Below are 12,075 nucleotides of genomic sequence, written 5' to 3'. Positions count from 1 at the left end.
AAAAAAAAAAATTGTTGGTGGATACTTATGGATGCCTTTCTTATTATTATTATTTTTTTAGAGCGATAATTGTATTCATAAATTAGGCACAAAGACCATTGGCCACAAGGGCAAATACAAATACCCACAAAGGGATAATACAAATATGGAAGTATAGTAACTACATAGGATTAATTCAAATATAGACCACAAAAGGCCAAAGAAATTTTGGCATAGCCGCTTGCCTTAACAAACCCTAGACATAAATCACAGTGTCCAAATCTACTAATACAACTACAACTTTATTATTTTGTAAGAGAAAAAAAAAAGTGAATATTAATGTTATTAAGTGCCCGTTTGGCATTGCTTATTTGGGGTGATAAATGATTTTTAAAAAATTTTGGGAAGCCCAGCCCGTTTGGTAAACTATGAGAAAATCACTTATTGTTAAAAATTGCTGTGAGAGAAAGCTATAAGAGAGAGCAGCTAATGAGGTGCTTTCATTTTCTGATTATGCAGAAATCAGTTTCGAAGAGGCGTTGGGTTTAATGATTATGCAGCAATCATTTTCTGATTATGTGGGAATTAGTACCAACAATACTTTTAACAAAGATTTTACCAAACGCCAAACTGCTTTATCTCACAGCTGATTTTTCTCACAGCAAATTTGACAGTGATTATTTTCACAGCACAGCAATGCCAAACTGGCCCTAAATTAATATAATTATTAAGCTACAATAATATATTAATATAAATTAATATTTAATGAGGGCCCCTTTCAAAGTGGGGCCCTGTGGTCGCTCACTCCTGCTAGAAGCAGCAGCTAGTAATAATCCAAGTATATTTTAAGAACACATGTATATATATATATATATGAATTAATAAAAGATTTTTTTTATGTGGTTAACAAATTTTCTTTTTGCTCTCTCCACTCACAAATGATTCAAAGATATGCAAGAGAAAATGGGCACTGTATAAAAATAAAATAAAATCAAGGTCATGGTTATCTGATCATATCCATCAATAGTGTCAACAAATGCAGTGCAAAGTCTTGATCGAGTCTCGAGTCTCGAGTCTTGACCCATAAAAAAAAAAGATATTTTAGTCATATACCCATTCTTAGCACTAAAATTATAAATAAGAGTGGTGATTTTCCTACTCGAATTTTATCCACTTACACTCCATTTTATAACTAAAAAAGGAGTGTAAGTGGATAAAATTGAAGTGGGGAAATCATTACCCATAAATAAACCCTACACCATTTAATTTCTATAAACAAACCCAAAAAAAACCCAAAAAATGATAGTTGGCCCTATTGAATTTAATTTTGATTATTAAATTACCTTGATGCCCTATTAAGTGTTTTGGGCTTTTTTATGAGGTTTTTGGATTGGGTTTGTTTTAAGAAATCAATGGTAGTTTTGTAATTTAAAAAAAGTTAAAAGCCTTTTTGTTATGTTGTAAATGAGCTTTGGGTGTGTTTCTAAAGTTCATTTCATATGCAATTTTGTTTTTTGATTTATTTATAATTTGGGCTCCTATATTGGGTATAATAGTGAATCTCCCTAAAAAAAAAACAAAAGAATGCACTGCAAAGTCATTCCTAACTTATTTTCTCAAGAGGGAATTGGGATAGAGAAGATCATATATCATACAGGGTAAATGGCTTATCTGAAACTTTGATATTCTTTGATATGTTTATAATTTGCTTAAAATTTAACATCATACATATATAAAACAACTTATTTGTTGTGTCAATGGGCTCTAGCCCAGTAGAAAGGGCCTTTACTTGCAGACTAGTGATCTAAAGATTGAACCTAACCGTGACTTGCAGACAATGTGTCTTGAGAGTGTGTGTGAGAAAACCCTCCTTCCCCAATATCGTGTATATATATATATATAAAGAATTATTCTTGTTTGTGCCTCTAATTATATGCAATTACAAGACTAATCTATTACCAATGATTATTTATCATTCAATAATAATTCTTATAGTAATAAGTTTCCATTTATGGAACTATAAGAGTGCAAAGTCTTTTTGTTCTTTCTTTGAGTTCAAAATCCTCGCATTCGTAACTGTTGGGGGGAGGGGAAACAACGCAAAACTGTTTTGACTAACTATTTATTTTTCGTGCCTAGATCCTCATGCAGGTTCAAAATTGAGCGGGCCAAATTCCAAGTTTGCCTCCTCTGTGCAAACGAAGCATATCGTGCTTAGAGAGGAAATAGTGTCAAAATTTTGGTACAAATATTCAATGTTTCATCTCCTTGGTGCAAATTAATATTGAATCATCTCCTCCAATATTCATCATTGAGTGTGATGATGAATGTGTTGGAATTATGCCCTAAAGTCAAATATGTGGTGAAACTTTAAGGATATTTCATTACATTTTATAGTAAATAATAAGGCTAATTAGTCGATTTAGGTTATCCACCTAAACGACAAGTCCATGGGCAGTGATATGCGAAAGCGATCTAAAGAAGTTAGGTCCAAGAGACCTTTCCTTATAAACTCACACCCTGAAGAGTTCATGGTCATAGGATTGTCAACTGGGCATTGAAAATGCACAAAGACCAATATACACTATAGGTGCTCAATTGGGAGGATGAGTGGTTTAGAGTTATTTGTGCTGAGATACTAAGATAAGTGTATAGGTGCTCACTAGGGAGTGAATTCACTAAGCGGGATCAACCGGGGATCTTTAATAGAAGTTTTACATGCATGTCAAACAAGATCTCCATAGTTGAAATAATGTAAATTAGTCATCGACCTGAGTCACCACAGTTGTCTTGTGGAAGCGTCATGGACCTTTGATATACTAAAACGTTATGCTCTTTAGGGGCATAACCATATTGTACGATTGAGATTTGTGATCAATCCATGAAGACAGGTGAGTATACAACAATGGATCTCTATCTTTAGCAAAGAAGGAGAATGCTCTGATGATATGATTCAGGAGTCTTCAGTCGAAGCATTAGGTATAATTAGGGGTGGGCATTCAAACCGGCAAACCGGAAATCCGAGCCGAACTGCACTGAAAAAAAGGGGAAAAAAACCGAGTTGACAAAAAAGTCAACAACCGGTCAAAAACCAAACCGGACCGGTTTGGATCGATTTTGGATATGGTTCTATGTCTTCAAAAACCGGATTGGGCCGAATCGAACCGGTCAAATTAAAAAATATATAATTTCAATATTTATTTATATTCAATGCTATATTTTTAATCTCATAACTAATATTTATCCAAGTTCAATTTCAAAACATCTCTCTTTTCTAGTTTTAATATTTATTTTTATATGAAATTAAATAATTTATTAATTTTCAAGTCAAAAGAATAAAATTTCAGTTGAAATTTGTATTAAAGAATAATTTTAATAATTCGGTTCAAAACCGAATCGGACCAGACTCGAACCGGACAGTTTTTGAAATTTTTTTGCTAAAACCGACTGGAACCAAATCGGATAAATATTACCGGATTTGGTTCTAATTTGAGGCAAAAACCGGTCCAAACCAGACCATGCCCACCCCTAGGTATAATTGAGAATGGTGATTCCAATCATACTTGTATGAGTCATATAAGCTTGAAGTTCACATTAGGGGTTTGACATGTTTTCCATGGCCTAACCGATTAGAACACAATAGATCAGACACCCATAAAGATAAGATATGGAAATTTAATTAGGAGATGAAGAGAAATGATTAATTAGTTAATAAAGATTAATTAATTAATTAATGTTCGGGACTTGTATTGGGCTTAAAATTAGTTTTAGAGATTTAAGGCTCATTGGGCTCATAAGATGAGTTGTACATGACAACTTAAAAGATGAAGCCCAAGAAACCCAATTAGTAAGGAATTTCGGCCACATGGTAGAGATAGTGGGTTTTGACCCACTTGATGACCCACATGGGTCATTTCAAGTGATATGGGTCATAGGTGACGCAACTTGAAATGCTTAGCCTATATATAGATAGAGATGAACATTATCTTTCTCCAGGGTTTTGGATGATGGGAGGAGAATGGGGCAACACTATGCCTTTCCCTCCCCTCTACCATGGTCAGCCACCTAGGAGGAAGAACACTGGCATCTTCAACCTCCTAGGTTCTTCATAGTCTCCTCCATCCTCTTCCTTTAGTGTGTATGAAGTTAGAGGCCAAACATTTGGGTGGCTCTCTCTTTGAGAATCATTTGGTGAAGGCCATCCATGGGTGATCAACCTTGAGCTTTGCTCAAGATAGTGCATCAAATGTATAAAGAATTCTCTACTTTCTCTCTCTAATAGTTTGTGGAGGTGTCTAAGTGCTTCAATCCCTTTAGGCCTAAAGATACTTGGGTTAGATTTTGTTTTTAAGCTCAAAGTTTTAATCTTTGCTTCCCTTGCCTAGAGATTAAGTCTAATCTCATCTTTGTGGCTTAATGAATCTAAAATCCTAAGGTTTCCTTCACAATGGCCCATTAAATCATCCACAAATGAATAGTTGGAGAAGCAGTTGATGTCTTCTTCTAAAGGTTGGTAATTGCCCATATTCTGGAAGTGACTTTGATTATAAGGTTCCATTTCTCCTCCATTAGTTGATTCAACACTGACTTCAGAAGTTGGAAACGACACTTCGCTTTCATATGTAGCAGCAATCTGTGGCATTTGTGGCAATGACCATTACCCGGCTAAGTCTGGAAACAATTCGTCCATGTAGTCGTCAATGGTCGGAGAATCGATTAAGTATCCTTCATCACTATCACCCAAGAATGACGAAGTTTCATTAGGACAGTAATCATTGTTGTTTAGCAACTGATCTTGATGTTTATCATAATTATTGTTGCCCCTCTAATTATCATTCACGAAATTACTTGGCTCACAAAATTCTATTACTCCATCAACAAAGTCAGCACCGACCCAATAAGTTGGCAATGACACTTCATTCGTTTGCTGCATTTGAAATTGATTTGTTTACTGTTGTGACCACATTGACTGTAAGCAATGATATTATGACTTCCTATCGATGTATTTAGGATTAGTAAACTAACCTTTTCGTGCTGTCTTTTAAGTTCAAAATCCTCACATTCGTAACTTTTGGGGGCAAATCACACAAAACTGGTTTGACTCACTCTTTATTTTTCTTGGATGGATCGTCATGCAGGTACAAAAATGAGTGGGCTGAATTCCACATTTGCCTTCTCGAGTGCAAACCAAACATACCTTGCTTAGAGAGGAAACAGGTAAACATAAATTTATTCCCTTAACCTAATAGCTCCCTCGATTTAAGCAACAACAAGAACAGATCTCTATTTTATTAACCTAATAGCTCCCTAGGTTAAAGGGACAGCAAGAACAGATCTCTATTTCATTAGAAGATAAAAGAATTTAACATAATTTTCTGGAATTCTTGGAAATTTATTTGATATTTTTTGGAATAAAATAAGAATTTTGGAGTAGATATTACCTTAGTCAAAAAACGCCGGAATAGTAAGATCCAATGGTGGTTGCCCAGAAATTGATGGTTGGAACATCGGAATCCCGGTGGAGAGAGAGAGAGAGAGAGAGAGAGTTATCAAAAAAATGTTGGGGCAGGGCAAAGTTTAACCTATTAGCAAACAAAATAATAGATGTCAGTTTTGATTATGAACTGACAAAAGGATAAAGAACTAGATACCAAATGAAAATATCGAAACACGAATAAAGTTTGAATAAATTGATTCATATATGTATGTATACTTTAAACAGGGCCTATGTACAAAACAGTTTGGGGACCCTTTAACACTGGGGGCCTGTACCATGGTACCATTTGGACATGGGGTCAGGGATGGCCCTGATTATACGCTTCCATTCAGACTGTTTAATAAAATTCAGCATGCTTAGAAGGCAATAATTACTTGGACAAAGTATCTGATCCGAATTTGACTTGTGTCTTATTTTCCTCTCTTTTCCCGTTCCTTTTTCTTTTCTTTGTTTTGTTTGTCTTGGGTTGCATTAGAAAGAGGAGTTGGTGGGGACCGGGTTGGCAACTTGTATGTCAAAAACATGACTGGTTTAGGCAGCTCTAAGATCAAACTCCTTAGTTCTACAAACTTTATTTTTGTTTTGAACTGATAAGCATGCGTAATATTTGAAGGCAATGAGTACATTATATAGCAACAATTTTTTTGGGTGTGATTTGTCTTGTTTGAATATCATGTCTTACCCCTGTTGCCTAAGTCTTTTGTCATTCATTAATTTTGGTCTTTTCCCTTCGTTGTAGCCCTGGATCTCGTAGAACATCTGCGTGCCATGGGTGAAACCAATGCCCTTTTACAAAGGAACACTGTAAGATATATTTACTTTTGGGCAGACTATGTTTGTGTACATTATCAAGTAATATTCATGTTTTACTTTTATGTAATCCTATTGATGGGTCTGATCTTCTTATCATTCAAATCAGATTCTAAAGAGGGAAACTGCCCTGGCCACTGTTGCAATTTATGATTCAATGTTTGCAGCAGAAGATGGCACCATCCCTGCAACCTTCCAGGTGAGCATATAACAAACTCCCTTACAAGTCATTTCTTGAAAAAATAGATAAAGTAATAAACCCTATCCTAACTGGGGAAAAAACTGAAACATAATCGGACGTCTGAATGACCAGGGATCCTGTCGGGAAAGCTTTATATTGTGTCAAGAGTCTCAATTTGAACCATTGACCAGAATGTGTGGTTTGAAACCATAAGTCCCAAATTTAATTGGCTGAGCTTGGCTAGTCAACTCTGAGTTGTGGAACCTACCTAAGCATGGTACCTGAAGCACCTTGGAGTTGAGAGAGAGGCCTTGACCTTGTCTTGATGGATGTGACTTTGACTTGATTGTCGTGATTCTGTCTCGGCTTTGGTTTTAGTGTTTTCAACCGAGAGCTTGGAACAGTCGATTGTTTAGGGCATCTTTGTTGTACACATTTATGAAATTTGACAACTTAAAACGTGGACTAACAAGGTTTTGTATTCCTCTCATATACTGTGTGTGCCATGGACTTGTCTCATAACTTAACCACTGAAGGGTGCTCTATAATACTTATGGAAAATCTTCATGAAAGTAATCCGGCATGCTTCTTTTCATTTCATCACCACTATCACATCTTAAACACCTTGTTCTCCTTGTATTGTTGTGCACTTGCATAGCAAGCTGACTCATATAGAATGCAGTCCATTGTACTGCAATAGTAGTGTTTTCATGGCAGCAAGTTTTTGTTGATTGTAGTTAGTAGGTAGTAGAGACTGCAATTAGAGCTCGAATCGCCCATCATTTTCTCTGTGTATTACCACTCAAAAAAGAAATGGAAAAATAAGGGGTTCCTTATATGTTCACTGGATCAATGCTAGCAATGTGCCTTGATAATTATATGAGTGGTTCTTGGTTTTGCAGGTTATTTATATGACAGGGTGGAGGGACCATCCATCTCAGCAGAGGGCAAAAAGGAGGGGCTCTGCAACTGTGTCCTTTCAGGACATCCAGAAGCAATTTGGAAGTGAGAGTTGATGAGCTCTTTCTGCATGGGGCTTGGCTGTTGTTTTCTAAGCAAATGAAAGTGAACTTTCTCTACGAGATCACGATGTAGTTCTTCAATAATACTTATAGGAGCCATCTGTGCATGTACTTATTTTGTGAGAGAAAAAAACTGCGGGACCAGAATGTGTGGTCACTTTTTTTGTTTTTGGACAAAACCAAAATGTGTTGTGAATCAAGATATTTTAGCGGATACTTACTTTTTGGGTAATTTCCAATTTGAAGGTAGTTCTTACAAACCCCAAAATGTATTATGCCACAGCATACATGGTTCTTTAACTAATTATTAAAAGAGCGCCCCTGCTATTTTAAATTTATAACTAATATATTTAAATATCAAATAACTATACCCTAATAGTTATCAAAATAGGAACCGGAATAGTAATTGTGATTAGAATGGAGATCGTAATATTGTACTGGCCGGTCAGCCTAAATTTTTGTTTCCTTTCCTAATTAGGAAAGGATACAAAAGTCACTATATATAGATACATCAAATCAAATACAAAAACACAATGAACAGAAACCCATCTTTTCAAAACCAAGTTCTTCCGATCCCATGGCTTTTTACAAATGTCTTTTTTTCGTGTCTCTCATATTTAGCTCAGTTTTCGTCAACATGTCACAGCAAGCTTGCACACCCCAAGCCTTCAACCAAAAGACCTTTGCTGCATGCCATAATCTACCGATTTTGAACTCCACGATACACTGGAATTATTACCCCTCCAAAGGCACCGTCGACGTGGCGTTCGCACAAGCCGTGGTGAGCGACTCCCGATGGGTTGCATGGGCCATAAACCCTACCTCCACTGGCATGGTGGGCTCCCAAGCCATCGTGGCTTTCAAGAGAACAGACGGAGCTATCTCCGTTTACTCGTCCCCGATCAAGAGCTATGGAACTCGTTTGGAGCAAGGAAATCTCAGCTTCCCTTTGTTTGATGTCTCCGCCTTGTACAAGAACAACCAGATCATAATCTTCGCCACCGTAAGCCTTCCCAACAACGTCAGCGTCGTCAACCATGTTTGGCAGCAAGGACCTTTGTCTGGAAACACACCGCAGATGCACTCCGTGTCCGGACCAAACGTTCAGTCCTTTGGAACTCTGGATTTTCTTTTCGGGAAAGTGGAAACAGTCAGGAGGGGAACGAGTACTGTATTCAGAGTGAAGATTTCTCATGGAATTATTAATACCATCAGTTGGGGCATTCTGATGCCCGTTGGGGCTATTGTGGCGAGGCATTTCAAGGCTGCTGATCCAGCATGGTTTCATGTTCATAGGGCGTGTCAGATGCTGGGATATTTTGGTGGAGTTGCTGGGTTTGCAACCGGGCTTTGGCTCGGCCATAAATCTTCAGGGGTTGAATATAAAGGACACCGATGCATAGGCATCACTCTTATTTCTCTTGCTACACTTCAGGTGTTAGTTGCTTTGGGTTTGAGGCCCAACAAGACAGACAAGAAGAGAGTTTTCTGGAACTGGTTTCACTACCTGGTCGGTTATGGAACAATCATTCTCGGCATTGTCAACATCCTAAAAGGATTTGATATGCTTCAGCCAGGAAAATGGTGGAAAATTTCATATCTTATCACCATTGGTGTTTTGGGTTGTGTTGCTGCTGTGCTAGAAGCCCGCGCATGGTTTCTAGTTTTGATCAGGAAGACCAATCACGCTGCAGAACAAAATAAGGATGACACGAGTGTAGTTTAAGATAGTGTAAGAAGTGATAATTAGCTTTACAATTGTATTTACTTATTTTCGTGTTAGTTATTTACACTTTGTATTTGTATACTCATTTTTAATTTCAAGGATCATATATAATATTTTTTGTTTTTGTTAAAGTACGTCTCAATTTGATGATATATGAATGTCAAACAATACCTATAAATTTATTTAAATATTTTAACAACAAAGATCTATATTAAAATATTTAAAAAGTGCAGCCGCTCTGTAGATATATTCGAACATTTGGATATACTCTTTACACATATTAAAATAATCAAACAGTATAGCCGCCCGGCTATACTCATTAAGTAAATTTGAATGTTTACAGAGTATAGCCGCGCGGCTATACTATTTAAATAAATTCGTATATTTATTGAGTATAGAAAAGTGTATCATTTTCTTTTTTTTTTTAAATATAAAACTAGTTTCTTTAGGACAATAAATAGTTTTTATTTTCTTTTTTGTAATTAAATAATATCTTAGCCTTAATTAATTACTTTCATTAGTAATTATGTTTTAATTTTTTTTTAGTGAATAATTAATATGAATTATTTTAATTAACTCAATAAATTATATTACTTAATAAATTAACTATATGATGAGTTAAACATCTCATAAGTCCATAATGAATCAATTAGGCAATCAACTAACTTGATTTAGATTTAATCTTTACAGTGATTTTTATTATGTAATTATATTTAATTTTGTTATTTGTGTTCATAATTTTTTATTTATTTGTAAACTGAACTCAATAATTTTTTTTATTAATTTTTAAAGCTTTAATGAATGTTTTAAGTTAATTTGACGGAATGGACAACATTGACTAACGGAATAGAACACAGGGATTAAATTGATCAAATTAAAAACACGGGGATTAAGTTAGCCAAATGAGTAAAACACAGGGATCATTTTAGCATTTAAGCCTATAACATTTTCCCGTCTCATCATCAACCATGTTCTAAAAGCATCATTCAATTATATCAACAGACTTGAGTGTTCCAATAGAACATAAGATCACATTTCCATCATGGAGAGTACATCAGAATAAAGTACATGCCTATCCAAATGGATTAAGTTGCATACAAAATGAAGTTACCTTGATGCTGTCCTGGAATTGAGGAGAGAAGTCTTTATCAAAATTCTCAGAAATTTTGAAATACATTACAAGACTCATCCCCTCTCCATCACTATCACCAAGAAACATTGCAGCAGGATAAGTAGGCAACTGCAACGAGGCGCAGTGCAATATCATTATATATTGCCAAAATATAACAAACAAAACATAACAAGATAAATCAATTCTGAAAAAAATACCTATATGTTTACAATGAACACTTTCCCATTTAATTTCACTTTGGGAAGCTCAAGATGTTGGGCAATGTGCTGTATCTTTTTGGGGAATACAAACACATCAACACCTATTGGAGTATATGGACTGTAGTTCGGAGCAGTTGACTCTCGTTATCTCTGGATGGTAGACCAACAGAAAATAATATTATCATTAGCAAGGCAGAACAGAGCAATTAGTTGCAAATGTCTAAATTCAGTTAAGTTTGGTTTTGACCAAAGAAAAAACCAAAGTCATACTTGAAATAGTTCTCACCACGGAATTTAAAAGTTGAGGGTGGAATCTCAGACCAAGATCCTGAAGTCGGCTTCTCTACTCTACAACATGGAATGATAAATCCTGGTCTAGGCCAATACAGAAACCTTTTTGATTGACCTGTGGATATACCATTGAAATGTTCAGTAATATACATGTACATCAATCCCAATATTCTAAGTTTTCTTTCTATTAAAAGAAAATTGAATTATTTGAATGCTTACATTGTTCAATGGTTTCTTCTGCATCACAGGATCTCCTTTTAAAAGAAAGTCTGAAAACGGCTGATGGCTTTCTCTGGGACTGCGGAACCAAACTCTGTGCACTTAGAATTTTATCGTTGACACTTACAGAATGTACCAATTGAGATAAGCCGGATTTCAGGGCATTGTCTTGAATTTTTTCATTAGAATCACGTCCATCCTATATAAGTCCTTTAAAGCTTCCATAAGAGTGATCTAATATATTCTTCCTCTTACTGCAAACTTCATCAGCCTTCCCTAAGCGAGAAAGCTCATAGCCCTGGGTACTAATAAGCGAAAACCGATTTGATTCCTTGCGCTCATCTTTGCCTGTGATTTTATCTGATTTACCTCCATCTATTTTCATATAGCTTTGGTATTCTTCATACTTACACCCATTCTCAACAAAGTGAGCAGATCTCTCATACTGAAGTACTTGGCCACTTGAGATATTCCCAACTGGATTGCTTGCTAATGGAAAACCATCTGTTGAATAAGAGAAGAAAATTCAGCATTTCATGTTGTGTATGGATGGTGCCGGTGAAATTGCCGAAGTAAATAATTTTACTGATTGAAACCGTTCCAAACTTCCAACTCACTTAAACCAGACTGGCAGAACAAGAATCACTTTGGTGCAGCGGTCTGCTTGCTGTGCAGCAAGTGTTTCACTAGGATATCCCTCATAGTCCTTCCCAACGGATCAACTTGCCTACAGCATTGTTCGCCATATCCTGAGTCATGATGACCAGATAAAGCAACATCTGGTTGTAATATATCTCCACTGTCAATTTTTTATTGTGAAGTAAACAACATATCAAGATGATGCTCGGAAGTTTCCACTTATTGGGTCTCCACATGACCTTGTTAAGGATTCTCCAAGTGCCCTTTAACTGCGAGAATGCCGTTACTGCAAGTGACATTGTGTTCGGTTCATTTTTACACATGATTTTTCATGTTATTCACCTATTATTTTGAGTTAGTTCTTGACATTTTATAGCTT

At 35.9% G+C, this 12,075-nt stretch overlaps 1 protein-coding gene and 2 pseudogenes across 2 annotated transcripts; 2 read left to right on the top strand and 1 right to left on the bottom strand.

The window, feature by feature from the left end:
• Positions 1–3,995: 3,995 nt before the first annotated feature.
• LOC110772505 (putative methyltransferase At1g22800, mitochondrial) lies at positions 3,996–7,705 on the top strand. Its single transcript, XM_021976940.2, has 4 exons — positions 3,996–5,196; positions 6,216–6,280; positions 6,396–6,485; positions 7,370–7,705. The coding sequence occupies exons 2-4, from the start codon at positions 6,245–6,247 to the stop codon at positions 7,481–7,483; spliced, it is 240 nt and encodes a 79-aa protein (XP_021832632.1). The 5' UTR covers positions 3,996–5,196; positions 6,216–6,244; the 3' UTR covers positions 7,484–7,705.
• Positions 7,706–8,066: 361 nt separating this feature from the next.
• On the top strand, positions 8,067–9,215 carry LOC110772509 (cytochrome b561 and DOMON domain-containing protein At5g47530 pseudogene; annotated as a pseudogene).
• A 944-nt stretch (positions 9,216–10,159) lies between these two features.
• On the bottom strand, positions 10,160–11,803 carry LOC148294044 (uncharacterized; annotated as a pseudogene). Its single transcript, XR_015836489.1, has 5 exons — positions 11,785–11,803; positions 11,058–11,561; positions 10,834–10,953; positions 10,545–10,697; positions 10,160–10,455 (listed from the first exon to the last, which is right to left on the bottom strand). The product of XR_015836489.1 is annotated as an uncharacterized LOC148294044 (transcript).
• Between the last annotated feature and the right edge of the window lie 272 nt (positions 11,804–12,075).

The sequence above is a fragment of the Prunus avium genome, chromosome 6, assembly GCF_965620075.1.
Source record: "Prunus avium chromosome 6, drPruAviu1.hap1.1, whole genome shotgun sequence".
Taxonomy (NCBI): domain Eukaryota; kingdom Viridiplantae; phylum Streptophyta; class Magnoliopsida; order Rosales; family Rosaceae; genus Prunus; species Prunus avium.
Note: the sequence above shows the minus strand (reverse complement) of the source record. Positions and strands in the feature narration are given on the sequence as shown.